The sequence below is a fragment of the Colletes latitarsis genome, chromosome 10 (assembly GCF_051014445.1).
Source record: "Colletes latitarsis isolate SP2378_abdomen chromosome 10, iyColLati1, whole genome shotgun sequence".
NCBI lineage: Eukaryota > Metazoa > Arthropoda > Insecta > Hymenoptera > Colletidae > Colletes > Colletes latitarsis.
The window spans coordinates 17,175,803-17,203,502 of NC_135143.1; the positions used below are offsets into that span (position 1 = coordinate 17,175,803).

Below are 27,700 nucleotides of genomic sequence, written 5' to 3' on the forward strand. Positions count from 1 at the left end.
GACAGATTAGATATCGTTATCACTCGTATTTATTTATTATTTGTTTCTCACGGTATAACGAAGACTTCGATCGAATTTCCTCGAGGATCGGTTGCATCGAACTTTATTCCGCGAACAACCATTAAAAATCAGCGTCCATTCGTCGTGGGGGCGAAACAAACCATGAACTCCCATCAATCTAGCACACTTTATATCGGGAAACCATCGTCGAAGTTCGCCGGAAAGTTTCTCACCGCAAACCTATTGGGCGCGTTGGTGCCAATAAATTTCAACTCGCAAATTTAGTGTGGCGATCGAGGGATCGAATTCAAGGCGGTTTACCAGAAGATCGACACCCGAATTCCTGGAAACCAGCAATCCGTCAGTATCACCGAATCTAATCGCGTAATCGGATTTTGCAGTTGTCGCGTCTATACTTATCTCATTGTTGGCTCGCGAGAAAAGTCAGATTTTCATTAATAAAATGGAAGGAATTGAAATTGAATTTAAACTAAAATTGCCCTGTTAAAACGGTGTAGGTTAAATTTCTTTTAAGAATCACGAATCGTTACGATATTGTACATTCGTAATGTCGATTCAAATTTTCCTCGTTTGAATCGAATCGCTTCTATGAGCGTATTTCCGGTTTGTAAGAGGTTAAAGGCTTCTCTGGTAATCCAGATAGCCGTCAATGAAGACGGTGGCCCCTGGAAAGGAACAACAGCGACACTATCGATCGTCTGACAGCCAAGAGCAACGGGATCTAGTTGCAACGATCAGGCAAGCCTGAAGCATGGATCGAAGAACGTTGATTCGTTGTTGCTCTGTTTTCCTCGACGACGATTCGAGATTTCGAGACAGAGGTTTCGGTGTCCGTTCTCGACGTCGAGGATCGTCGCATCGCTCTTCTCGATTTTCCAATCGCGATCGACGAAGACACGGCTGGGAGACATCCGATCTCGCGACTCGATCCGGCAGCAATCGGAGCAGAAGGTGATCTCTCGAAGCAGAGGCGAGTTTTCCGACGCAACGTGGATGACACAGTGTAGTCCATCATGGCGGTGGAGTCGAGGTAAATGTGTTAGAAACCGCGATCGAACCACGTGGCCTATTGTCATAAATTTTGTCAAAATATTTTCTGTCGTAGACCATCGATTCAAGTAAAAATTTTATAAACCAACTATATTTTAACATTTCAATAATAAGAGTATCGGGTGAACTGTTATTCGAATAATAGATAACCGTTAAATTTTGATATGTCCGTCGTAAAATATTTCATTCTGTAATTTCTTATTATTATCTTTTCTTTATCGTTGGAAATTAGGCGTGTATTAGCTTCAGAGGAATCACCTAATGCATAATTGAAAGTTCTCGAGCTCCCTTCCGTTGAGGAACGTTCGTAGGATCGTAGATCTAGCCTGTGATTGGCAGCGAAGAGAAAAATGTTTCGAATGCGGCGAACGGAGGCACGATTTAATGTTTCCGCCCGCGGGACCGATCCGCCTGGCAAACTTGCGACGCACAAAAGGACGTCGCGAGCCCCTCCGGTGCGAGGCTGTTCCGCGGCCCGCGAAAATGTCTCGGGAAAACTTTCAACGTCGTCCTGGACACGTCTAACCCTGTCACGTGGGATTCCTTCCGCGGAAACGAACGGGAATTCTTTTTAAAAGGCAGTCATCCCTGCGAAATTTCTTCGCTGAAATTTAGACAGGGGACATGAAAATCTCCAATTCCTATTTCGAAATAAGACCAGGACTGCTCGCGAATTTCTCTGTATTAGAATAGTCAAAGATTTAAATATTCAACTATTCGAATAATACTTGGGTATTAAATATTCAAAATATATTCGTAGCAATAATAGTCGATAAATCAATCAAACCAAATCCAGACTTGACTATTCGAATAATAATATTAGACAAACGCTGTTCCAACAAGGATATTCAAACGATAACGTTCGAATTATAAAGTGAAATATTCGATAAAGCAACCCCCTAAAATATTCGATAAAGTACCTCAATACAGACTTTTCAATTTATCGTGTGCACCGATCGAGCACCTTTAGACATTCGTAATATTTGAATAGCGCGGCACGAGGTATAAAAGTTTCGAAAGGTTGGAGGATCCGTGAAAAAAAATAACAACCGCCGGGAGTTTCCAAAGCGACGAAAAAAAGTACGCGACTCGTAGCGTGTTTCGTGGTAAACCTTTGGGAAAGATCCTTTCAACCGAACACTCACTTAGCGAACTGTATCCCCGACTACTCGAGAAATACACGGGATTTATGTTTCGCGAGATTCGTATCGAATAGTCGAAGTTGGGAAAAAGATATCGTTTTAACGTCTATGTCGATCGTTCCCGCCGACTTTCTTTCGCCTTTTTGCTCGACAGTCGTGTCAATGCTACGCCACGAAATGCTTTTTGCACGGTAATTCCGTTACGTTATATCGAGTTGACAATATACTTGCATCCCCATTTAATCCTACTATGTACTTTCAGACAGGCTCGTCGTACTAAAACCTAATTCTTTAAAATTTGAAACGATACTATGGCTGACAAGGAGTGATCCCAAAGTGTAATGCCAACTTTTTTACGAGCTTTTGCACAATGATAGAGCTCGTAAAACTGAAGCTAACGATCCCAATTTTTGGTGTAGACGATTAATAATTTACGAGACATTTAATATCAAAGTGTCAGTTTCCCCATTCTCTTCCACAGAGTGGCTTGACGCGTATGCATTGAAGTAGAAATATTATATTAGAGTGAATTCCAATTCTGAAAATCAAGAATAGAGACAGAACAGAGCTCGAGTCTAGTATTTTAAGATCTACTGCACCGCTCGACTGATCTATCCAACACCTGCCGCGTTCCTCTAACTCAGCTCGACCTGCTTTTCAAAATTTCCAGCCTCACGAGAACCAACTATACACATTCCAGGCTAAATGCCTTTTCTGAAGACTCCTCATAGGAACGAGTAGTCGGATCTTTCGCGTCTGGATCAACTGCTAGATCCACTGCACTGTTGGACCGAGCAGGTCGCACAGACGCCTCTTCCTAAACCTAATATTCCAAGCAGCTGTCCCTTAACTCTATATCAGTCTCCGGTTGAGACACCAAAGGTTGTAACGCTGCACTGATGCTACACCCACGCTAAATGAAATTCAGACCATGCGGTAAATCCTATCGCGTGAAGGGTTAATCTCCTTGCATCTTGAAGAGAAACTACGGTTACCATAACTCCCGCATCTCCGACTATCTGCCTGAACGAATCCGCCAAGCGGAAGGGAGGTCTATGGGAAGCCGCGCGTAGACGAGTCTCGCCTCGCCAAATAATTATTTCGACGGGCAATAGGATTAACCTGTATCGCGGTATCCCGTTTTAGATGGATGCCGTGTCAGCTGAAAATCGAGCTGAACATCTGCAGCTGCGACTACGACGGCATAATCCTAGTGTCGGGTTGCGCTCCCGGGTTCGACGAGCCGGAACCCTTTAAAACGGTGTTGTACGCCGCTGCACAGATCGATTCCGCTCTGGGCATCATCGGGGCGGTTTTGCCCATCAATCTGCCAGCCAAAAGGCTCATCTACAGTCCCACTGGCCCGCTCAACATGGACTACCACGACGTACGGAGCTTCGCGGAAGCAGCCACCAAGGGAGTCCAAAGGTACGATAAGATCGTTTGAAAAAAAACTAATTTTTCCGATTGTAATTTACGAACGAAAAGTAAACGTAAGCTAGACATTTTTAAAGATATACAATTTTACATCCCTAACGTAGCATTCGATTTCAAGTGCACGTTTGTGCTTTCTTCTTTGCATAGCCAATTGCATAACACTTCCATGATGTTGCCTCCGCGTTCATAATTCAGTCTTTTTCGAACGAGGCTCGAAAGGAAATATTAAATGCACCGAGAGTTCAGGAATAGTCACGAAAGACCCAAAGAGTTTGTATCCACGGTCGATTGTTTATTCATCAACGAAAAGGTACGATCGATCCGGCCGCCAGCCGCAGAACTTTAAACAAATCGGGGACAGATTAGCCGTAGCTAATTCGCTCGTAATTGCTTATTAATTGCACGGCTTAATTGGAGGGGATCAGAGCGCAGAATCATTAGACGAAACTCGGATTACTTGTTTGCCGAATAATGAAGGAGATTTCGCCAGTTTGATAACGCCGGTTAACTTCGTTGTGTTAACGTCGCCCAAATATTTGCTTTCCGTAAAAGGGCGAGCGACATCGAACACACCCCCACTCTACCCTCTTATGGTGGGTTGTTAACTGAATTCGCCAACAAACCAACGTCTAACAAGTCACGCGAGTTCTCGAATCGCGAATTCGATCGCGAAATATTGCCCTTTTTCACGGAAATACTGAAAAGAAGTCCAAACAAATTTTAGTACAAATTGATTAAATATTAAATGTGTATTCACTAATGTGGTTTCTGTCGCTACATTTTTTATTTTTATTAATTGAGATTGAGCACTTATCGGAAGGTACGTGTTTCTTAGATTGTTTTGATCAGCGAAGTATTAAAAGAAGAGCAAAGATGGTGTCAAATGCCTCGTTATTGTCGTTCGCTAGTGGCTCCCTCAATCTTTGCCTATGATCGATGCCCGCCGAAGAGGAGATAAATTGTGGCGTTGAATATTTATAAGAACATGCACGGAATTAGTTAACCCCGAATCGAGGAAGGGTTGACCGTGCTCAGGGGTGCCTGAATGATTCATAGCAGCTATCGGTTTTTAACCGAAGATCGAGCGTGTCTATTTATAATCGCGAGGAGCAAGGTTGATCCGTGGAGAGCTCGGTAATAAATTTGAAATGGACTCGCGTTAAGACCGATAGGTAAATATTTATTCGCCATTAGGTTTCGCGTCCGTACCTGGCTACCGCTTCGCGGCACAAACAGAATAATTACTCATAATAAAATATAATTATTGATTTCAGGATTGTTCAAAGCAAGCAACTCCTGCAAATTTCTATTTAAATAGAAGAGACGTAAAGTAATGTTCATTTAAATTTTCATATTATATCTAATGGTTAAGGATTTTTAAAAAAATTGTGAAACTCCGGAGTGGGGATGAAAAAATGAATCAAAAATGTTGAATAAAATTCGCTCGCTCAATGCTTCGTTTTCGAAAATTTTTAACGTACGCGAGCGACTGAATACGAAGTGCTTGGTGCGTCTGACCATTACTCACTGTTTCTACTTACACTGATTTCCAAGTCATGCTCTTTAAAGTCGATTTTCTTGTAAGCAAAGCCCCGTATGACAAAACTATATTCCACATTTTCCACTTCAAACAAACAAGCAATCTCCATCCCGATTCCATTTTAATGAAAAATAATTTGGAGAGTTCAGGATATTTTCTTCTTTCAATTTTCGAAATTTACTAAGTTCGTTCCCCCAAGCATTATTTAATTTCAATAACGAGAGCTGTGGTGCTTCGTATGCGATGTTTTGGCTGGCAGAGTCGCTCGAGTGGAAAAACAGAAATTCCAGCCGAGTCGCGCGTGTCCGATTCACGCGAAATTCGGTTGAAAAATGAAATTCCACGGAGTTTGGGGCCCCTAGACAGGATCTTGCACAGGATTGTGATCTCAGACGGGATTCCAAGCGTACGTCGACGACACTGGCGTCGGTGACAGCCACAATATCGCCGCGAAATGAAGAGGAAAGAATAACTTTCCACGATTTCGCGGTGCGCGTCGTCCTTTCTCGATATTGGTTGCATCTTTTGATTCCGGGTCTTGACTCTGAACGACATTTGGTGATGTTAGTCGTTCAACCGTCGAATAAAGGATCTTTGGGAAGACAGTGTGTCTAGAGGGATGGCTGAGTCGTAAGTTCCTGCAGGGATGGGATATTGTTTTATTTATAGTGCGCGATCACATAGGAAACGGACTGTCTGGGTTATGGCGTTTGCGTTCAGAAATTGTTCTAGGTTCAGTGAAAGCTTTAAGATCCATTTAACAATTCTTTCGATTAACTAAACAGGAGATCATTATATCATTTTTTGTATACCAATTTCAAGTACAAAAGTATTTTTCTGCCCTTAAGTGATCCTATGATGAAGCAACAACGACAATAACGATTTTGACTTCTACAATGTTCCGTAACCGACGGTTGAAGCTAACCCGTAGTTTTACTTTGTGGTACTCTGTAAGAACGACATCCTTGAGAGTCTCTTTGTTCAGAATCTTACAATTAAAGTTGTCGAGGTCTCTCAGAAGTTGTAACCTGCCGCAAACTCTCGACGACGATGGAGCTAACGGCACCAGCGAGACGTCAAAACCGTTTCCCGAAAGAACATCCCGTTTATATCGCGAGACTTTCCACGGTTTTAGCTCGCCAAGCGCGCATATGATTCGCTGTTAGAGCATTTGTTTCATTCGTCGTTCGCGCGGAGATAAATTCGACAATGTTTTCCCTTTTCGATCCGAGTAATTGATGGTTCGGAGCGATTCGAATGCTAATGCCAGGTGTTTTCATTCCAGGACAGGGATTGATTTCGGTTTCGGAATTGATGAATATTGAGATTGATCGTAATTTTCTCGTTTCATGCACGAAATTGACATTGACGCAGACGTTGATGTACCGTAGTTTTTTGGCGCGACGTTGCAGAGTTTTAGTGTTACTTTTGGTTTCGATTCGGAAATACGATTCTTTCCGTTGAATTGTCAAATGTCAGTTGTTAACGAAGAATTTCTGTCGACAGAGCATTGAAAGCTGGCGTCAGGTGTCCGCTGCTCGCGCTTCTACCGGACATCCGCTTTGAGAACGTCGAACTCGTCACGCTGCTCGGCGCTCTGGAGGGTCTCTATGTGGTGAGTATCCAACTTACGTTTTTCAAACCGCGTACAAAAATTCTCGCGCTTTTAGAATACTGGTATCAAAACGCAGCGGTTGCGACAACTACTACTGTAACACGATAATAATAAAACTAGCAACATGCACTAGTACTGAAGTTCTATAACTGAAACTCCAACTATTAACACGTTCACTGCCAGACGAGAACCGTGCAATTTTCTGCACAATCTAAAATTTGTTTCGGTACTTATTTTTGTAAGTTTGCTAAAATTTACAAATCCTATCCAAATTTATTTTCTTCGACATCTCAGCTTGAGAATTAATTTTTCTAATTTCACAGTGGAAAATACTGTCGCCCGTATATGGGTGACGTGACAGTCAAAGTGTTAATAGCACGATATATCAACAATAATTGCAACAAGTACGACTACTACAATAACAGGGTTGAATTCATGGAATAACAAGATGGTGGCTACGTTTGGAAAAATATTTAGATTGAATGTTTCGTCAGTTGGGTGTCCGATTGATTAGTAGACCCGTTTCCACCCAATCGACCTAAATACGACGAACTTATGCCACGGCTGAATAGCCAGTGGTGTTCTTAATCTATAACTAATGACGTCAGCGTGCTCTCGAGCCACCCCATTGCATGAAATTGTAATACTTCGCAAACTCTTGGTCAAGCTGCTCCGTTAGTCTCAAGGTAAACGACCGAACCTAACGGACACGAAGCGAACGCTCCGTATTCACTTCGTTACACCCTGGATGGTCGACGTTAATTGCCAAGCAGAAACCAATCCCGCTAAAAAGCTCGATTCTTGCTTTGCTTCTATCCACAGACCGGAACGTATTAAATAGCAAGGGTCGTTCGAAAGTTCATGTCGAAATACGTTACTGTAACATTGATATCGTGGTTATAAAAATATATTTACTTACAAAAACATTTGCCCCCCCCTCCCCCCGAAACAAGTAATATTTATCGTCGTATTTTCTATCTATCTACCTGAAAGTCGAGTCAAATATTCTGCGTGTTAAAAAATAAAGACGACCCGAATTATCAGAGTCAGTGAACAAAGCTCGAATTTTTGAAACTCTCGGTGTAGTACATCCCCTTAACACAGTTTCGAGAATCGCAGATGGTTCGAGTCGTTCCGGACGCTTTAATATCGACCTGGACTCGTACTCGGTCTCTCCGTTCCTCCCCGGTTCTGATCCGAATGTTTTCGCGGCGGAAGTCGGTTATCGGGACGAACCAAGTCCCCGTGCGTTGTCCGGTTCGACGACATTTTGAGTAAACAGCGGCGCGTGACAGGTATCAACGAGGGAACGCGCGGTCAACAGAGCCATTAAACAACACCTGTCACCGCCAGAGCCGGGACAACCTGCCGCTGATGGATAAGTGTGTCTTACGAGCAGAGACCCGGACGATTTCGACCGCCCATTGGTCATTGGCGTCTTCGACAAGGTCCATTAGAAGTTGACGCTGAAGTTCGTTTCGACGTGTAGAACCACTAAATTTAAACGAGAAACAATTTTCCATTTCTAACGAAAAATTTCTATTCTTCGACGCTGAAATTTTCGCTATAACTTTAGCAATTTGATCAAGCAAAACCAATAAAGCGAGATTCGCACGAAAATCTAAAACTCCGTTAAAATTGAGGCGGAAAGTTTCGTCTCAGCGTCGCTCGCCCGAAAGCAGCGCCGAGCAACGAATACCTCCAAAGATACCCACCCCCCTTATTCTAATTCCATGGTACCTAATAACAGAACCAAAATGCCTTCCGCGGAAAGCATCGGGGTCCCCCTCCTCTCGAGATGATCAACGATTTCTCAATAAGCTCTCAGCGCCCGGTGAACGTACTCCCGGCAGCACACCCGCTTCGCTACCGTTCCAGGAACATTCCACGAGACTTTCATCCCTTATCTTCGACACGAAGCCCGTCTCCGCGTGCTTCGGTGCTGTAACTTTAAACCCTCCTCCACCCCGGTGCACGAGAAGGATCAAGGGAGGAAGGCGCGCGTGCCTTTTCCACGATGAACAGCATCGTAAGAGGGATGAAGATAGAAGGGGGGTAGACGAAGGCTGCAGGGCGTTCCGTCTTGCCAAGAGTAGCGGATGCTTCGCGTTCCTAAATCCTGACGGTCGGCGGGGCGACCTAATTAGCGAAATACTCGAGACCCTGGCCCCCCGAGTCTGTGTTCCGAGACGTCGACGTCGGGGCTCGTTCGTTCTTTCGTCGGGCGCTTCCTACTCCCCCGTCGTTCGAACCCTGCGCCTCTGGCGGGTCTCGCAAATGCGGGCCATCGTTTTCCAAATACCGGAAGACGCCCACGGAATTCCGACGACGCGTAATCGGAACGCCGTCGAGAGCGTCGCCTCCTCCGTTTCGCCTCGTGCGTCCCCAGCGAGCTTCCGTTCACTCCGTCAGTCGCTTTCTTCTGTCACTTTCATTCCCCTCCAACACCCCTAACTTCTTGACGTTGCTTTCGTTCGACGTCGGAAGGCACACCTTTTTGTCTCCTATCGGGAACTCGTACACCTTTTTCTTTCCTCTTGTTTCGCGACTTGAGAATTCCTGGAGCGACGGGAACCGAGGCACGAGATTCAGACATTATTCGAATAACTTCGCGTTAGAAGTAAATTACTACCATCGGTAGATTGGTGAGGTTTCTCCGATGAAAATGAGTCTAAACACGACCTTATTCGCATTACTTATAATTACATCCCGTTTAAATGAAAAACCAGAATTCTAGAAAAATCCAAATACGTGAAATAATTAATATTCCAAGCGTAGTCGCGTTTGGACTCATTTTCACCGGGGAAACCTCGTCGATCCACCGATATCACTCTCATAAATATACAGTGACACACGTGGAAATATTGATTTCAATTGGAAGACCAGAAACTAGTGAAATAACTAATCGAGCACTCTAATAATATAGTCTACCGCCATTCTAGGGAAGATCAGTACGTCGTTTTATCTCCTCCTTTTATTTCCAGGGATTTCTCGTCCTCGGTTTCGCCACTCTGTTTAACGGGCCTGCCTTCCAAATGGATGTTGTACGAAATATTGTTTCGCTCTATTTTTTGCTCCTCGAGGCTCGGGCGCGTTATTATTGAGGGAGACGCGCATTCACCGACGTTTCGTTAAATGTTCGCCCGAGACAGAGTCAGCCCGGATGTCTGGGGCTGGGCTCTTGGTTACGTCGGCAATAATCGGCGGAGATATTGGTTTCCCAAGGACCGCGATGCTGCGGGTATTTCCAGTTGCGCTCACGGAACGCTGCGTTATTACTGCGATTAACGAGCTTTATTCGTCCGACGATTGTTCGGCGAAATAATTTCACGGAAATCTTGGATTCAGTATTTTCTGATTTACTCGTTCTTACTGCCGAGATTCCAGCGATTCTAAAATATGTGAACCTGGAATCTTGCTGATCATCTATTTAAATACCGAGTACGCTTCGGCAGGGGATCTCAATTTATCAATAATTAATCCTGGAAAAACACGTCCCACGCATAGACAAAGAAATAAAATTCTTGCTCTGCACGTGTCGTTGATAATCTAGCAAAAACAGGAATTTATTACTTGAATCGAATCGATGTTATTCAAGTAATAGATAGCTAATAAAATCGTCGATTCTTCATGCAAATATGAATCAAAAAGTCGTGATCGAGATACGGGCACTTGAAGTTTTTTGAGTACGCCACTGCGCGGTCAGCTGATTGGAAAACAAATGGCACGTGCTTGGGTAAACTTCAATTGCTTATATCTCCGTAACAAAGCTTCGGATTGCAGAGTGGTAAAGGATTTTTCGATTCCTTTTCGCATAGACACTTTGAAAAACGGATCTTCGCCTCAAATAAAAGTTGCAATTTCACCTCTGACAAAATCCCCCGAAAAATTCTATGCTTATTTCTTCGTTTTCGCGTTGAACTGGGTAACGATCCTCGAAAATCGCTCGAGATACTTATTAGCGCAGGGCACATTGGTGCCGCGCTAAACTGCTACAAAACGTTTCCCGCGATTCCAAGCCTCTATGCGATACCGCTATACATATACGACGCTGAACTATTCACCTACTTCGAAATAATAGCTATCGAGGCAACGAGTATCTATACCGCGCCTCCGATACGAACAGCGAATACATTAACGCGAAACTATGCCTGGCGTTCGGATAACGAAGACAGCTTGTCTTGAAACCGAGAAACCAGACATTTTCGGCATCTCGAAGTAACTTTCCCGCGCGAAAAAACGAACGGAGAAAGAAAAAGTAACGGCCAAGCGTCGCGGTATTTCGATCTCCAAGAAAATAAAAAAATGAAAGGAAAAACAGTGACTCCCGATAAGCCAGGTAAATTATTAAGGGGATTAATTCGAGCGTGGACTTTCGAACGAAACATACGTCTTCCGGTAATCCAGTAAGAGGATTATCCGCTTTAATATTTTCTGTACGATGGAACAAAGTCGCTAAGGAGCTGCGTTGCTCGCTACGAATAAACGCGATACGTGTAGAAACCAGCGAAAAACTTGGTCTCCCGGGCTCGTGAAATATTCCGACGGAACCGATGTCATCCTCGATGCCCTTCGTACTTCTCTCCTGTCCCCTGCGGGGCTAAGTTCAACCTTACGTTCACGTTTAACCCGAGACAGGTGCATTTTGTGGGATCGATTTTTCTGCTTTAGTTAACAGCGGTTCCTTTCCGTTTAATAGAGAAAATACGTAAGGCGCGCCTTCAAAGCCGTACAGATTGCTTCGTGAAACGGGGCCATTATTTTTGGTATTAAATTACCCCATAAGTACAGAATCACCAGGACGATATAAATATAGAAATTCTTAATATACTTCTTCTATCTACCTATTCGTTGAAGTAGGTACAGGTTCTTTCTTAAATTGTGACCTCTGATATTTGGAATTTAAAACACGAAAGTCCTGTGAGTACTCAGAATGTTACACATCTTACGAGGCACTCAGTAGTTTCCCCGATAGAAATCGTACCATTTCCGTAAATTGTTAATATTCTGGTACCATTGAAACATTCTCTGTCTATCCAGCCGCTAGAGGTGCGAGAGATATGTCCGGATCGTTGCTATAAGGCGTGTCAACTGGCCGTCTGGAGTCCGATCTGCAGCAAGAAGCTTCAGGGTATCGTGAAGTTGGCCTCGGCGCTCGAGAGCGGAAGATACGTGGCAAGGGATATCGGTGAGTCCTTCTCAGAGCCTAAATTCCTGTTGCTTTATCGAACGGAATCCGCGAAGAATGGCCGCCAACTTCCGTTTCGCGGACCAGCCGCGGCGAACTAGGACACCGTCGGGAGAAAACTCGCCCGCGGCTCCTCGAGCGTGAACTCAGACACCTCCTGGCTTTCGGTGAAACGGTCCTCCTCGACCGTGGTCCTAAACACAGCCACTCGAAACTTTGATTCGGACCGATGTCGACCGAGCGTCCCTTCAACGCAACTTCCTCGAAAAGTGGTTTGTTTCGCAACTCGCGGACGATCGTTCGCGTAAGTATTTCTGTTCGACGTCGGAAGGAGGGTGTTTTACGGCGTTTATATTTGTCTCCGTTCGGACGCGAAGTTTCCATGAAGTGGCTCGTAAGTGGCGAAGAAACAATACGACGACGACGAAACTTCGCTGTCGCTCGAAACGGTGTGTTTATCGCGAAAACAAACCGGAGAAAAGCGGATCTCCGCGTTAATTACAGACGAAAGAAGAAAGATCGTAAAAAGAACTCCTACGTTCGAATTCTTCAGGCGCAATAAGCGTTAATACGTAGAAATTGAGTCGCTATTTTAATATTCGAAGGGCTCGGGGAGCAAATCGTTAGGCGAATTTTTGCTCCGACCGTGGAATTCCGTGTCTCGCGTAATTTCGCAACGGACGATTCTTCGCGGAGTCGTCGTCCAAATTCTTTTTCCGGCATGGCGGACAGTTTGACATTTCTGCGCGTTCCGCGGACAGCGGGGGAATGCAAATTTTCGCTCGCCCCGGTCGCGTGTTTCCTCAAGAATCTCGAGCGTTTAATTAAGAGAGAAAAAGTTGCGTACAGTACGCATTCGGCCTGTGGATTTCCTTATTTCGTCGACGATGCACTTTTCGCCGTTCGTGAATTCACGTGGCCGCGATGCTCGCACGTCGAACGCGAGAAACAATTGAACGGGGCTTCTCAAACCTCGAGCTCTCTTTAACGCTTTTAATCGAGGAAAATAATTGCTCGAGCAACGCTACATTTTCACAGACATTGCAGTGAAAATCGTTTAACTTTACTTTAAATAATTCGTGGATTTAATTAACAATGAAATAGCGCGTGGATCGTATTTCAGAGACAATTTACGCGAAGGTAAGAAACGAATTCCCGATACGGGGAATAAAGGAAGATTCAAGATTTAAACTTTGAAGGTTCGAAAGAACGAATAACGAAAAGTGGATCCCGAGAGACTCGTACCGCGCGCAGTTTCGAAGCTTTTATTAATGTAAAACGGCGTTAAGGATAATTAAAGCGTGAAAAGTAGCAACGCTGATCCTTTCTAATGGAATTCACGCGAGAAGAGGGATATTAAAGGGAAAACGTTTGCCCATGGCCAGACGCGTGTTCGTTCGACGATATAAAGGGATTATGTTTCTTCCACAAGTTTGTTGCACAAGGACGGTTTCGCAGGAACACAACGCGATTCTACCCGACGACTGTAATTAGTTTAAATATGATACTGAAGGTCCCTTTACGCGACAGAATTAACGCAAAAAAAGAAAGAATAGATCACACGGTACAGGGAAACGTTCCTTGCAGCCGTTCCGTGTAAATTTAAATTTCAGCGAAAATCTCGCTGCTCGTTAGATGTCTTTTTGGAACGTCGCATTATCGTTTTTCTTATTTTACCGGGAAACAAGAGTTTGTAAGATAGCGTTGTTCGGACATTCGGCGAAAAGACCATCACTCCGGCCCATCGGAGACGTTTCGAAGCGGGAAGAACGCCGAGCCGCGCTTTATTTTCCGTGTCCTCTCGATTGAATACGTTTTTACGGCCCTTCTTGCCGAGTCGTGATCACCGTTCGATAAAAGCTTTCCCGTGGCCGAGTAATGGCGGGAAAAACGACAGGCTCCGCGATATAAGTCGTGAATGTTTCAACTGGGTCGTTGAACGAACAAATATTTTTTTTAAAATTCGTTTATATCGAGTTTTGTTTGTATATTCATTTATACCCAACCTTCCCATATAGAACAAGAATAACTAAAAGCAACTGACTGCTCGTTGAGCTATTTTTTAAACTTGTGTCAGTAGCTGTATCGAGCATTATGGTTTTGGGAACGAAAAAGAGCATTTTGTCACACTATAAAAAATAGTAACAATTGTAAAAGTTACCGATAGTGGTAGATTTAATTTGTAAGTCTGACTAATAAGTAACCTGTGCTCGAAGGTGGTGCGGACCCGGAAAGAATGGCGCCGCCGAGGGTGGAGGAGTACCTAGCCGAGTTATTCTGCGGTTCGAACGTGACCATGCAGGTGGTATCTGACCAAGATACCCTGTTGCAGGAGTATCCTCTGTTCGCGTGCGTGAATCGGGCCGCGTCAATGATCCCCCGCCACGCTGGCAGAATTATCTTCCTGACCTACGAGCCCCCTAATCCTGCCTGCGTTCTGGAGACGGTTATGCTCGTGGGAAAGGGTGTCACTTACGACACCGGCGGCGTTGACCTCAAAATCCAGGGCACAATGTTTGGCATGTCGAGGGACAAATGTGGGGCGGCGGCGTGCGCTGGATTCATGCAGGTACTTTAATATCACAGACGTCGCCATCCTCCAGCAATGCCATTATACGTCTATTAAGCATTCTGTGTCGCTATCTACTTTCTTCGATTCTATTTTTTAATTATAGACACACCCCTGGATCTGTTTTTCCCAATACGAGGAATGTCGTTAAATATTTACAGTTTCGATAATAATTTCGAGCTTTGTCGAGCAACTCCACTAGAAAACAGTAAAAATCGCATACCCCCAGCAAAGATCGCGGAAGCTTTTCGATCCGACCTAGTATTTACCACCCACGAGAACGCGTATCGACAAGGTTACCCGATCGTTTAATAGACCCCGCAACAGCACGGGGTAACGCGTAGCGCGTAACAATGGTGCAGATTTAATTGAAATCGTACGTTTCATTTCACGACGATTAATATTGAAATTTAATCGATGTGATTACAGCCACGGTTTCCGCGGCGGAATTTCGTCATCGTTGATCGAGCTCCATAATTTAACTCCGGCTTTCAGGGTATATCAAATTCTGTAGCTGCACGGTATTATCTTCGATTGACCGGGGTAACTTCGTTATATTTGTGCAACAATGGTTCGCGTTACTCGGCGCGGGTTCAAACGTTGCTTTATCGCATAGAAACCAGCGTCGGAGTTAAGCTACCATGAACACGGGTAGTGCTCCGGGACTCCGGTGTGCCGTTGACACCGGTAATTCAGAGCCCGTGTACCGGGGCTACGTGTCCCCCAGCTACGCGGCCGAGTTGCAAGGGTTGGAAACGAAGAGGGAGAAAAAAAAATAGAGAGAACACGGTGGGGGGAAAAGAAATGGAGTCCGTGAGTCGTGATGGAGCGCGCGGCTGCTGTCGGGACCGCGGTTAATCGTCTCGTTGACCGCGGGCGGGCTAAGAAAGAAATCGCCTTCCTTCCTCGCAGGTGGTGAATTTACTGCAGCCGCCGACGGTTAAAGCGGTGGCGGCTTTGTGCGTGGTGAGGAACAGCATCGGCGAGAATTCTTACGTTTCCGACGAGGTGATCACGGCGAAATCCGGCGTCAGAGTACGTGTCGGGAATACGGACGCCGAGGGCCGGATGGCGATGGCCGACGCCCTCTGCCACGTCAAAGAAATGGCTCTATGCTCGGTGAATCCCCACATATTCACCGTCGCGACGCTCACCACCCACGCGGTGCTCACCGCTGGTCGAGGATACTCGGTAAGTTCGAGCGTTTAAAAGTTTCATCGTTTCGGTTCGACGGAAACTACCGCGTTAAGGATACTCGGAACGATCGCCCACGCGTCTTAAATGTTTATGTCTCCTGCTTAAGTGACCGGTGGGTGTGTAATTAATTGAATGCTAGCCGCACTGGTGACGTTCTTTTATGGGATTCTCATTTCGAGGGTGAATACCCCTGTTTTTGAGACTTGTCTATATGAAGTCTTTATTCTGACCTGAGTTTCGAAGAATCGAATAAATTCAAAGGACAGTTACTTGAAAAAAGAGAACTAGGGGAAGATTCTCCAATATCGTCAGAGTGATAGATGGCTCGCAATACGGAGGTTTTAATAGAACAATGAGTGCACTTAGAACCGATGTTAACGATAATGCAACACGATTGATGATACAGCGCTTCGACCGAGCCTGGTAGCCGAGATTCAAACTGCTCAAGGCTCTGAGCTGTTCGCTCGCTTACTATTCACGGCACCAAATCAACTGGCCGTTCATGATCGCATCACTCAATTACTCTGTCGGTCTATCTCTCATCTCTTCGATCCACGTTTGTTTCGCTATCGATCTCCCGTATTGTTCACTTCGAAGCCGACAGCGAAGACCAGGGACGCAGGGGCTAAGGAGCCTCTGTACGAGACGAGAGACGAGAAGGATAATAGATTTCGCTGGAATTAAGGAAAGAAGCACAGTGAATCGCTGCTAGCGATGCTCTGAGAGAAAAGGTAGCTAGATAACGTCACCAACAATCAGGGAAGTGGACATCAACGAAAGAAACGAACTCTGCTCAACGACTAACCCTTAATTGCACTCTATTTCTGTTTCGTTTTACTGACCGACAAAAAACCCACGCAATAACACGATGCATCAGAAATCATGGTTACTCGAAAACAATTTTTTCTGTTAAACCGGACGACCGCTATTTTCAGATTGCTATGGACAATGCCGTGGCGCGTTTAGTGAGCAACGCGGAGAAGCTTCAGGCCTCTGGCGAAACGATGGGCGACCCGTTCGAGATATCAAGGATACGCAGGGAGGACTTCCGGTTCCACGAAGGTCTGACGGAAGGCGACGACGTCCTCCAATCACAGGATAAACTGTGCACGGGGACAGAAAGAGGTCATCAAGGACCGTCGGCTTTTCTGATCCTGGCGTCCGGGATGGATAATGTACGCCGTAAATTTTTAATTTATTATTTTTTCTCCCTTTGCCATGCAACTTGATGACTTGTGGTGTTGCGTTTGGAAACGCCAGAGCGACCCGTCGCTTGGACGTTGCGGGTAGCGCTGGCGACTTTCCCATTCTGTCAACAGGTGCTCCAGTTCTGACGCTGGCCAAACGGCTTCGCTTACATGACGTCGAGGAATCGCGGGGCCTTGAAATTTATGCTCGATCGAACGTAGTTTCACCCCTACCTCCTACGTTGAGGGATCAAACTTTAACGCGTTAAGCGCATACGTCCACAGTGAATTTATAGCGAATAGGAAAGATGAATCGATACTGTAACTGTGTTCAACCCCCGGTATTGATATTCGATTACTAAGTAGGGATTGCTAAGCTACCGAACGGATAGCAAAAAGTAATCGTCAAGAATGGTGCATAACAAAAATAAAGTATTTGTTTTCCACGACTTCCCAAATAACCCAATATTACACCAAGATCGAACGCAAACGCGACGGCGTATACCACTCACGTGTTACATAGTTTCTATTTCCACGAAAGTCAATATATTTTTCCCTCCCCCCAAATGAAAGGATGATGAATTTTTTATGGACGATCAGCTTAATACAAGTACCGCGAGGAGGCGTTAATGATAGATTAAAAAGCTTTTCCATTACAATGACGTTTAAAGCCTCGTTTACCCGGCCTCCCTCTTCCGTTCTCGGACCAGTTCGCTTTCTCATCCCCTTCGTATCGATTTCAGCACGGAGCCTGTAGCTGTTCCCCCTTAAAATACACGCACATCGACATATGTGGCCATCTACCGAAACCACACCACCTACCCTACAGCGGCAACCCCGTTTTGGCACTGTCCTACTGCTACCTCATTCAAGGCAAGTGTCTGACGGTCCGAAATGATCTGCCCTTTGAGATGCAATATGTCTGCGAGGTGGACTGCAAGCCAGTGTGTCTGCAACCTTGCCAACCTTGCACACCTTGCCCCGTCCCGTGCGAGGTCAAGGTCCCTTGCGCTCCAGGAACCTGTTCCTGTTGTCCCCCGTGCGACCCCTGTTGTTTACCAAACTGTTATCAACCTCCACCCTGTCCACCCTGCATTGTACCGTCCAACTGTCCACCGTGTGGCACCGAGCCAGTGACAGTTGTCGAACCGATATGTAAACCGAACGTTCCAAGGAACGTATGCTGAGAACGCAATGTTGTATGGTATATTGAAAATAAAGAGACGTAAGAGAACGCTTCGCTTGGGTTTTAGTACAATTTTATATTTAACTTCTACTACACTGCCTACAAGAAGAGGATCCAGGGTATATCTATTCACGGCAATTCTCTAACTTCAAATGATTCTACGAAGTATTGTAATTTTGTCTAGGCTACGTTTCAGAATGAGATTGAAGAAAAAAGTCTTCTCCTTACAACGATCCCTTTAAAGTTGACGAGCAATATCCCGTTCCTGAATTATCAACCACCGAATAAATAATCTGAGTTGCTTTATTCGCGGTTGAGAAGGAAGAACTCTGTAATTCCAGCTTACCAACAGATATTAACGCCATGGATTCTCTATTTTTTCAGCCCCCATTAAAATTTTCGAAACACTCGCAACATTACCGACATATCATAGAAAGAAACGCGAATAATTCATACTTCGCAACGCTAATAGTAAACCGTTATCAGTTCTTATTCGCGACACTACTCTGAAAGAAAACGAAATATATCCGATTTTGGATCGTAGAGTTTCATTCAGTTAAAAAACATGAGAATTCCAGTAATTTCGTTTCCTACCATAACAAGCACTATGATTGCTTCTTATGATCCGTTGGTAATGTTGCGCGTGACTTAGAAATAGTAAAAGGGCTTTCTAGTGTCAGAGAAATGCATCGCATATAACCACAGACGAGATATACGAGTAGTCCTTTCATCACAGACCAGGTATATGAGTAGACCTTTCACCCAATGTATTTTTTCGGCCCATTTTTCTGGGGCCCTAGAGCCCCATTACCATTTTCATGTCACTCGCAACATTACCAACAAGTTACACAAGTGAACACAAGAGGAAGTGAGACAAAAATGAAATTATATAAATTTTAGTATTTTTTATATATCAATCGAGTAATCAATCGATTAAGATTACTCCAAGATTTCAACATTACTAAAATACGTAAGGATGTACCTCATTGACAAGTACACCGCAAATACTCTACTTTTTATTTTATGCACGTACTATCAGTATTATACTTGAGGCATTCTATACGACGCAACACTGCAAACAAACGTGATCAGTGACTATACGCAACGCTACACCAAAAATAAACGCGAGAAATATAACCGATCGCAACTCTAAAAGTAATCAAACTTGGTTCATTGTAATTGTAACGCGATAATATCTACATTTCGCAACACTAATGCAATCCGAAATTAATTCGTATACGCAACACTACCCTGAAAAAAAAACACGAAAAATTTTCATCGTTCGCAACTCTAAAGTTATCTATAAAACTAATTATTTGCAAAGATAACTAGACAAGCAACGCGAATAATTTGTACTTCGTAACGCTAATAACAAACCGGTCTTAATTCTTACTCGCGACACTACTCTGAAAGCAAACACGAAAATACTCATCGTTCGCGACGCTAAAAGTATTATTGCGTTGAATTCAAATTATGCGTAACGGTATTTTTAAAACAAACACGATCATTTAAATTTCGCAACACTAACGCAAACCACGATCTGCCACAAAATACTGGCTGTTGATCTGAAAAACTACAAATACTACAAATATAGGCGAATATAGTGACGCAGTAGGAACACGGAATGACTCTCCATCCTCATCCGAAGATGAAGATGAACAGCCATTTGTTGCAGCCCACTCTTGAAACAATTTGTCAGGGCCTCTTCGACTCCCGAGAGTCTCTTCTTTCTTCGGCGGTCCTGCCAAAGCCTGAAACTTAAGCCTAGGCTCGAGATTCCGTGCAATACGTTGTCGGAACAAGTGTGGAGAAACTCGAGCGGGACGAGCGTTTCGGGGAACCTACCGCGAACGAACGCGACCGCGAAGAGCGACTGTAATGCCGCGCGATTCCAGGAATCGAAAGTAAAGCCAAAACAAACGGAACAATCCGTTTGGATCGGCTAACGTTTCGACTCCTCAAATCGAACTACAGGCACAGGACCTCTACAGCCCTGCCCTGACCCTACCTACTTACATCTAACACACATACCAGAAAGCAAATTACCTACCTACCTAACCCTATATTTAAAAAGTTGCAAAACTCATTCTCGCAAACATACGCTCCACGGTTCTCACACATAATGTTCGGGCGCAAGAGCCTAATCTAGAGAGGAAGCCCCGGGGTTCCTCCGACACCCGAACATTGCAAACATTCACACTCTAAGGTACGTACCACATGCTGAAATCGGCTAACAAAAACTAACGACCATTGCGTAGTTTTATTATATGGATATATAAACATTTACATAAGACGTTTTAATGTACGTAATATAGTCTTGAATAAAATATAATATATGTAAAATTGAAAAGTTAATCTATTGAGAATTTTATAATATTACTGTCGTGTATACAATATCAACTAATGCCAAATAAATGGTAAATAAACATTTTATATTATTATTATAATTTATAAGAATCTAGTGTTACAAAATTCAGAACCACAAAATAATGAACTTTTGAAACGACGTACTTCCACAGCCTAACCACACACACATAAATGTGGAAAGTACGTCGCGCACGATACATTAGCATTGTCAGCCGCACACATATAGATTATTATTATAAACTAAGTCATCGTGCCCATTGCTTTCACTCACGTAAGTAGCACCTGGGCACTTGAGCGAGTTTAGGCAATGAACACGGAAAGGTACCCTGCAAATCCTGAACTAGAAAAAGTGGTTAATAAATAATAGTGACGGCATTTTTCAATTCATTTCCAGTTAAAATAACTCAACTTTTTGTTTGAATGTATTAAAAACAAAACACGTTAATATTAAAATATGAAAAATGTTATTATTAAAGAAAATTATTGTAATTAAAATTTAATTATGTAAAAGAAAATACTTTCATTAAGTATTAATATTAATTATTTATTATTTGTTTAAATAATTTTATTGAACAGTTAATTCAAATATTCAAATAGTCCTGGTCGATTTTGTCGTCAAAGTAAATTTAGAGAAAAATGAAAATAGTATACAGTGCTTGTTACTTTGACTCAAATATCTACCAGTCGCGAATTGTCTTCTTGTACGTGAAATACATCATATTTTGTAGTAATTAAGGAAACAATATTCAATAATATGTATTACATATATTTACAGTATTATTAGAATCGTCATTTTAAAATAAAAGTAAAAAATAAGTAAAGAAAATATTTAATATATTTTCATTTATAAATGTTCTTAATCAAAACTATTTATTATTCTGTAAAATATTTATTTATGATATCTAAAAAACACAGAGTACAAGAAGACCCTAACCTGAACTACAAATTAAAATAATGTACATATGTTCCTATTAACGGGTACAAAAAATACCCGTGGTCACTATTCGCCAAAAATACTACGTATACAACCGATCACCCGTGTTGATTCGGACCTTTCGTCCTACAACATGATTGGGGACCAGAGGAACAAAAACACATGCGACTCACCGACCGTTGACTGCGATGAACCTCTAGGTAGACCTCAGCGATGCTGCTTCCCAGTCTAGTCATCAACGAAATTGTCTGCATGGTCCTGCTGGTTGTCAGAATGTAGGGATGGAATCTAGAAACTGTAAAGAATAAAGAAACAATTATAATCTACCGTAAAAATTAAAAACAATTCGTAATTTAATATAAAAGTATCTACATGCTCAAAACTGAGCAATGCTTACATTTTTTACTTGTGGAGCATCGCCCAAAACTCCTCTGCAATGATGCACTGATTCTAATACCGATAACGAGTTACTCTGCTTCTCAAAGAAATAATGGAAAAAGAATATTAAAAAAAATGGTAAACTAACGCGACCAAGAATCAAAGTCGGCAAACAAGAGGCTCTAATGTCGCGATTTCGAAAGCAAAGAGCTACGACGCTCTGGAAAAAATATAAAAATGCGCAATATACACTGAATCGACCTTCGCGTGTGCCTAAAGTATAAACGAAACTCTACTCGAAGCAACTGTGCTTCGAAAAACAATAAACTAATCTACGCAACAAACACTGATTCTACCGACCGCATTGCACGCGGTCACTAAAATTTCTGAAAAAAATGCTGAAATAAGAAATAAGAAATAATTAAGTAATCACTCAGACATGTCTATTTATAGGTTTAGTATTAAATTTGACCGATAAAAACACAAAAATGTGTAAACATATATAAGTATAAACTCACTTGCTGTAATGAAGTTGATTTCTCCAATATTCCATTTTCAATTCCTTCCATTTGCCATTTCCAAACATGGCGTCGATTGCATACCGATAGCGTCCCTTCCAGTCGAACTCGACAATCAAAATCTGTAACAGCAATAAAACACATATTACGATTCAATGCGTTAGAATAAATGTACCTATAACTTAATTAAACATCGACTGAACCCGAAATAAGGTCCATGAATTCTTAATTATGTTTACAGACATCATAATTGACGAAGATTATGTATGAGAAGAGCACGTGAAAAACAGATCAAACATTTTTCGCGATTCCGATTGACTTGAACGTCAGAAATATGTTAATATTACATAAAAGCACCAACAGACAATAAAGGAAAGTATTACGAGCGATTTGGAATATTAAGATGACAATAATTAAGAATTACGTACCTCATTAAACGCGAAGCCTGTCACTGCATATCATCACACGAGTTTCCAGAGGACGAATGACGGACAGGAACGGACGTGTCTCTCGCCAGGGCAATGGGTGGGGAGCGGGGTGAGGTTGTCACGTAGTCAAACGTCTCGACTCTCGATTTGTATTTCAGAAGAAAAGGTTAAACCTTATATCTCGAATAAATGAAAATAAACAAAGTAAATAAATATAATAAATACAAAAAGATACCAGACTAACGATTAATTAATAATTTATATCCTTGTCCTATTGTCTTTATATCCTTGTGACGTCACAATGAGTAACAGCCAATCACAGGTGCTGCTTGAACATCGAATATCGATCTGTTAATCGACACATAAGTAACTAGATCGATTGAAATACATTAATTATTACTATTTTAATAAATGCTTTTCATATAAATTGTGTGAATGCAACAACAATAGATAATTAATATGTATAAAATATACAAAAATACTATTCCTGTCTGTTACTCGTCTCTACCTATTTCTTGTGTATTCTATAATATTCTTTAAAAATAATTTGATTCTTACCATTGTTAGCATTCCTAAGCCAAGGACAATGATGCGATACGTTTCTTATCTTTTGAAAGCTCGGCCAGGCTGTGTTTATATTCTCGGACGCCGGCATCTCGACTTCACCTTGGTGCTGGTCTCATGAATTCCTGGTCAGCGTAACACAAACACTGTTGGTTTACGCGTCTATACTATGCATTGTCTGTGCCCTTAATCCGTGTGTTACGACAAAAATATTGCGTGCGCCGTCTACTTCGCACTTCGTTTATGCCTGTAGAAGACTTCTTACCAAACTGTGTCAAGTTCAATGTTATCGACACCGCGTCAAAGAAGGTTGGTAATCTAGTGAGAATTAAAACAAATATCTCTAGAAAATTTAGTAGAAAGAAAAGAAACTTTTATATGATATACTGATTGAAATTTAGATTGAAAGTTAATACTTACACATTATATGGTTAGAATTAATATATTTTAATTGATCTAGTTACATATGCAACCAATAACAGATCGATATTAGATGAGCCAATAACAGCTTCTCATTGTGACGTTACACTAGTATAAAGATTATAAATCAGTAATTAATTGTTTGTTTGATATCTTTTTATATTAATTTTATTTACTTCATGTATTTATTTTATTTATTTTTAATTCTTCGAGATATAAGATTTAACCTTTCTTTTGAAGATACACATCGAGAGTCGAGACGGACTAGGTGACTCCCTCACCCCACTCCCCACTCCTCGCACGGGAGACATGTCTGATTCTGTTCGTCATTCTTCGTTTGGAAAGTGGTGTGATAAGTGCGTTGACAGCTTCGCGTCTAATTAGGTATGCATTTTTCATTTTTAACTGTTTCTGTTCTCTTCGTCATTCTCCATCGATGCATTTGTACAATATTAATAAGTGCTTGTTAACAAATTTCTGTTTTATTTCTGTTACAGTTCGTAATTATAATTCAAGCACATGAGACGCTCAAGTACAGTCAAACTACGGCCCTGCAATAGACGCGATGCCAAAATGCTTTGAGAGTTTGAACACGTTTCGACAGGAAATCTATATCTATGCAAAAAAGAGTATTTTGCGATGTCCACGTGCAAAAAATGTGATTATCCTTTCGATTTTCTTCCGAGTATGCTTAAAAAAAATAGTTTGATTCAAATTTTTCTACATTAAGTTTTCAAATACGGTAGAAATCTTTCCGTTAAATCATTTACTCTTTCATTCTACAGGATCCTGACATCTCATCACCATACTTGTGGATCCAGAGAAACTCGACGATGATTTCGCTACTGACATTGATGCTGAGTTCGTTACTGATTTCGCTGATGACTCCTACTAGTCAACATCGTCGTCTGGGTGCTTACATTCTACAACTGGTGAGTAGCATGCTATTTTATTTCCTCTGGTCCCCAACCATGTTGTAGGATGAAATATCCAAATCAACAAGGGTGACTGGTTGTATACTTGGTATTTTTGGCGAATATAGTGATCGCGGGTATTTTTTTGTACCCGTGCGTAGGAACAAACATATGTATATTGTTTTATTTTATAGTTCAGGTTAGGGTCTTTTTGTACTCCGCGATTTTTAAAATGACATGGAAATATAACATAGAGTAGCTAATGATTATAATATAAATTAGTTATAATATAATATAAGTTGAATATGGAAATTCTTTGAGTTGTAATTACATCACATATTCAATGATGATTATTGATGTTGAATACTAATTGTTTTTTAAATTGTTCATATCACACATTCAAATGTAACTTGATGGCCTTGTATGGAAGATACCAAAGTCTTACGTATTGAAAAATTTAATGTTTCAATTTATGTACAAAAAGACATTTCGCGATGGGTAAATTCTTGAGTCAAAGAAATATGCATTATGTACTATTTCCATCCTTACAAAATACGCTTTGACGACAGAATTGCTCGAGGGTTGAATATTTTAATTAATTTGTTGTAATAATTTCCCTTAAATTTTTAAAGTTATTTTATTGTAAAGTTTTGGTTAAAGTCTTTTTTCTCAAATAATCCAATATTATTCAGAATAATTTTCTTCACTAATATTTTTCGTTATTAGTATATATTAAACTTTTATTCTTCATTTACAACAAACAGAAAGTACAGTAAAAAGAATAAACAACTCCTAGATCGTTATACGGTATAATTTACTATAACCATTTTTCTAGTTCAGGATTTGCAGGATACCTTTCCGTGTTCATTGCCTAAACTCGCTCAAGTGCCCAGGTGCTACTTACGTGAGTGAAAGCAATGGGCACGATGACTTAGTTTATAATAATAATCTATATGTGTGCGGCTGACAATGCTAATGTATCGTGCGCGACGTACTTTCTACATTTATGTGTGTGTGGTTAGGCTGTGGAAGTACGTCGTTTCAAAAGTTCATTATTTTGTGGTTCTGAATTTTGTAACACTAGATTCTTATAAATTATAATAATAATATAAAATGTTTATTTACCATTTATTTGGCATTAGTTGATATTGTATACACGACAGTAATATTATAAAATTCTTAATAGATTAACTTTTCAATTTTACATATATTATATTTTATTCAAGACTCTATTACGTATATTAAAACGTCTTATGTAAATGTTTATATATCCATATAATAAAACTACGCAATGGTCGTTAGTTTTTGTTAGCCGATTTCAGCATGTGGTACGTACCTTAGAGTGTGAATGTTTGCAATGTTCGGGTGTCGGCGGAACCCCGGGGCTTCCTCTCTAGATTAGGCTCTTGCGCCCGAACATTATGTGTGAGAACCGTGGAGCGTATGTTTGCGAGAATGAGTTTTGCAACTTTTTAAATATAGGGATAGGTAGGTAGGTAATTTGCTTTCTGGTATGTGTGTTAGATGTAAGTAGGTAGGGTCAGGGCAGGGCTGTACAGGTCCTGTGCCTGTAGTTCGATTTGAGGAGTCGAAACGTTAGCCGATCCAAACGGATTGTTCCGTTTGTTTTGGCTTTACTTTCGATTCCTGGAATCGCGCGGCATTACAGTCGCTCTTCGCGGTCGCGTTCGTTCGCGGTAGGTTCCCCGAAACGCTCGTCCCGCTCGAGTTTCTCCACGCTTGTTCCGACAACGTATTGCACGCAATCTCGAGCCTAGGCTTAAGTTTCAGGCTTTGGCAGGACCGCCGAAGAAAGAAGAGACTCTCGGGAGTCGAAGAGGCCCTGACAAATTGTTTCAAGAGTGGGCTGCAACAAATGGCTGTTCATCTTCATCTTCGGATGAGGATGGAGAGTCATTCCGTGTTCCTACTGCGTCACTATATTCGCCTGTATTTGTAGTATTTGTAGTTTTTCAGATCAACAGCCAGTATTTTGTGGCAGATCGTGGTTTGCGTTAGTGTTGCGAAATTTAAATGATCGCGTTTGTTTTGAAAATACCGTTACGCATAATTTGAATTCATCGCAATAATACTTTTAGCGTCACGAACAATGAGTATTTTCGCGTTTGCTTTCAGAGTAGTGTCGCGAGTAAGAATTAAGACCGGTTTGTTATTAGCGTTACGAAGTACAAATTATTCCCGTTGCTTGTCTAGTTATCTTTGCAAATAATTAGTTTTATAGATAACTTTAGAGTTGCGAACGATGAAAATTTTTCGTGTTTTTTTTCAGGGTAGTGTTGCGTATACGAATTAAGTTCAGATTGCATTAGTGTCACGTCAAAGTCTGAACCATACAGCTTTCATTCCGTTAAAAAACTGAAGAATTCCTGTCTCATTTCCTCCTGTGTTCATTCCTATAGACTGTTGGTAACGTTGCAACTGACACGAATGTGGTAATAGGGCTGTAGAGCTCCAGAGAAATGGTCCGAGAAAATACATTGGATTCAAAGTCTACTGGTATACCTCGTCTGTGACAATACTCTAGAATCTTTGATGAATCAATGAGAATCAAAACTAATCTAGTGAAGACACTCTATATTTATGATGACTTATGCAAGGCGAATCGCAGCCAATTTGCTAATATTATTTAGTTTTTAATTAATAATTGCATTACCCTGCTAAGAGTAATAAGGATTATTAATTAAATGCTAAATAATATTACCCAGGTCTCACCACGTGGAGGTTGCTGCGAGTGGAGACCCAAAGGGAGATAGATGGAATCCAAGTTCCATCGATCTCCCTTTCGCAATTTTACAATCTGAATGACTAAACTAAGAAGATAGAAGGAACCCAAGTCCCTCCGATCTTCTAGTTTAGTTGTGCCAAGTAATTGTTTGGTTTAAAGAGGAGTGAAGCTAAATCGTGAGAGACGCGACGCGACACGATGCTGAACCGTACAGCGGGTCTTTCGGATCGAACCTACTGCACTTGTTAACTCGATCTCTATAGAAAAATGGATGCTGCATCCCTGAATCGAGGTCTCCA

General features: G+C 41.9%; 1 protein-coding gene across 1 annotated transcript; it reads left to right on the plus strand.

Annotated features, from left to right (window-relative positions):
- Positions 1 to 1,034: 1,034 nt before the first annotated feature.
- Positions 1,035 to 18,133, plus strand: LOC143346012 (putative aminopeptidase W07G4.4). Its single transcript, XM_076773720.1, has 8 exons — positions 1,035 to 1,051; positions 3,360 to 3,641; positions 6,697 to 6,805; positions 11,846 to 11,993; positions 14,210 to 14,562; positions 15,475 to 15,753; positions 16,695 to 16,934; positions 17,690 to 18,133. Exons 1-8 carry the CDS (start codon positions 1,035 to 1,037, stop codon positions 18,131 to 18,133), a joined length of 1,872 nt encoding a protein of 623 aa, XP_076629835.1.
- Positions 18,134 to 27,700: the final 9,567 nt, after the last annotated feature.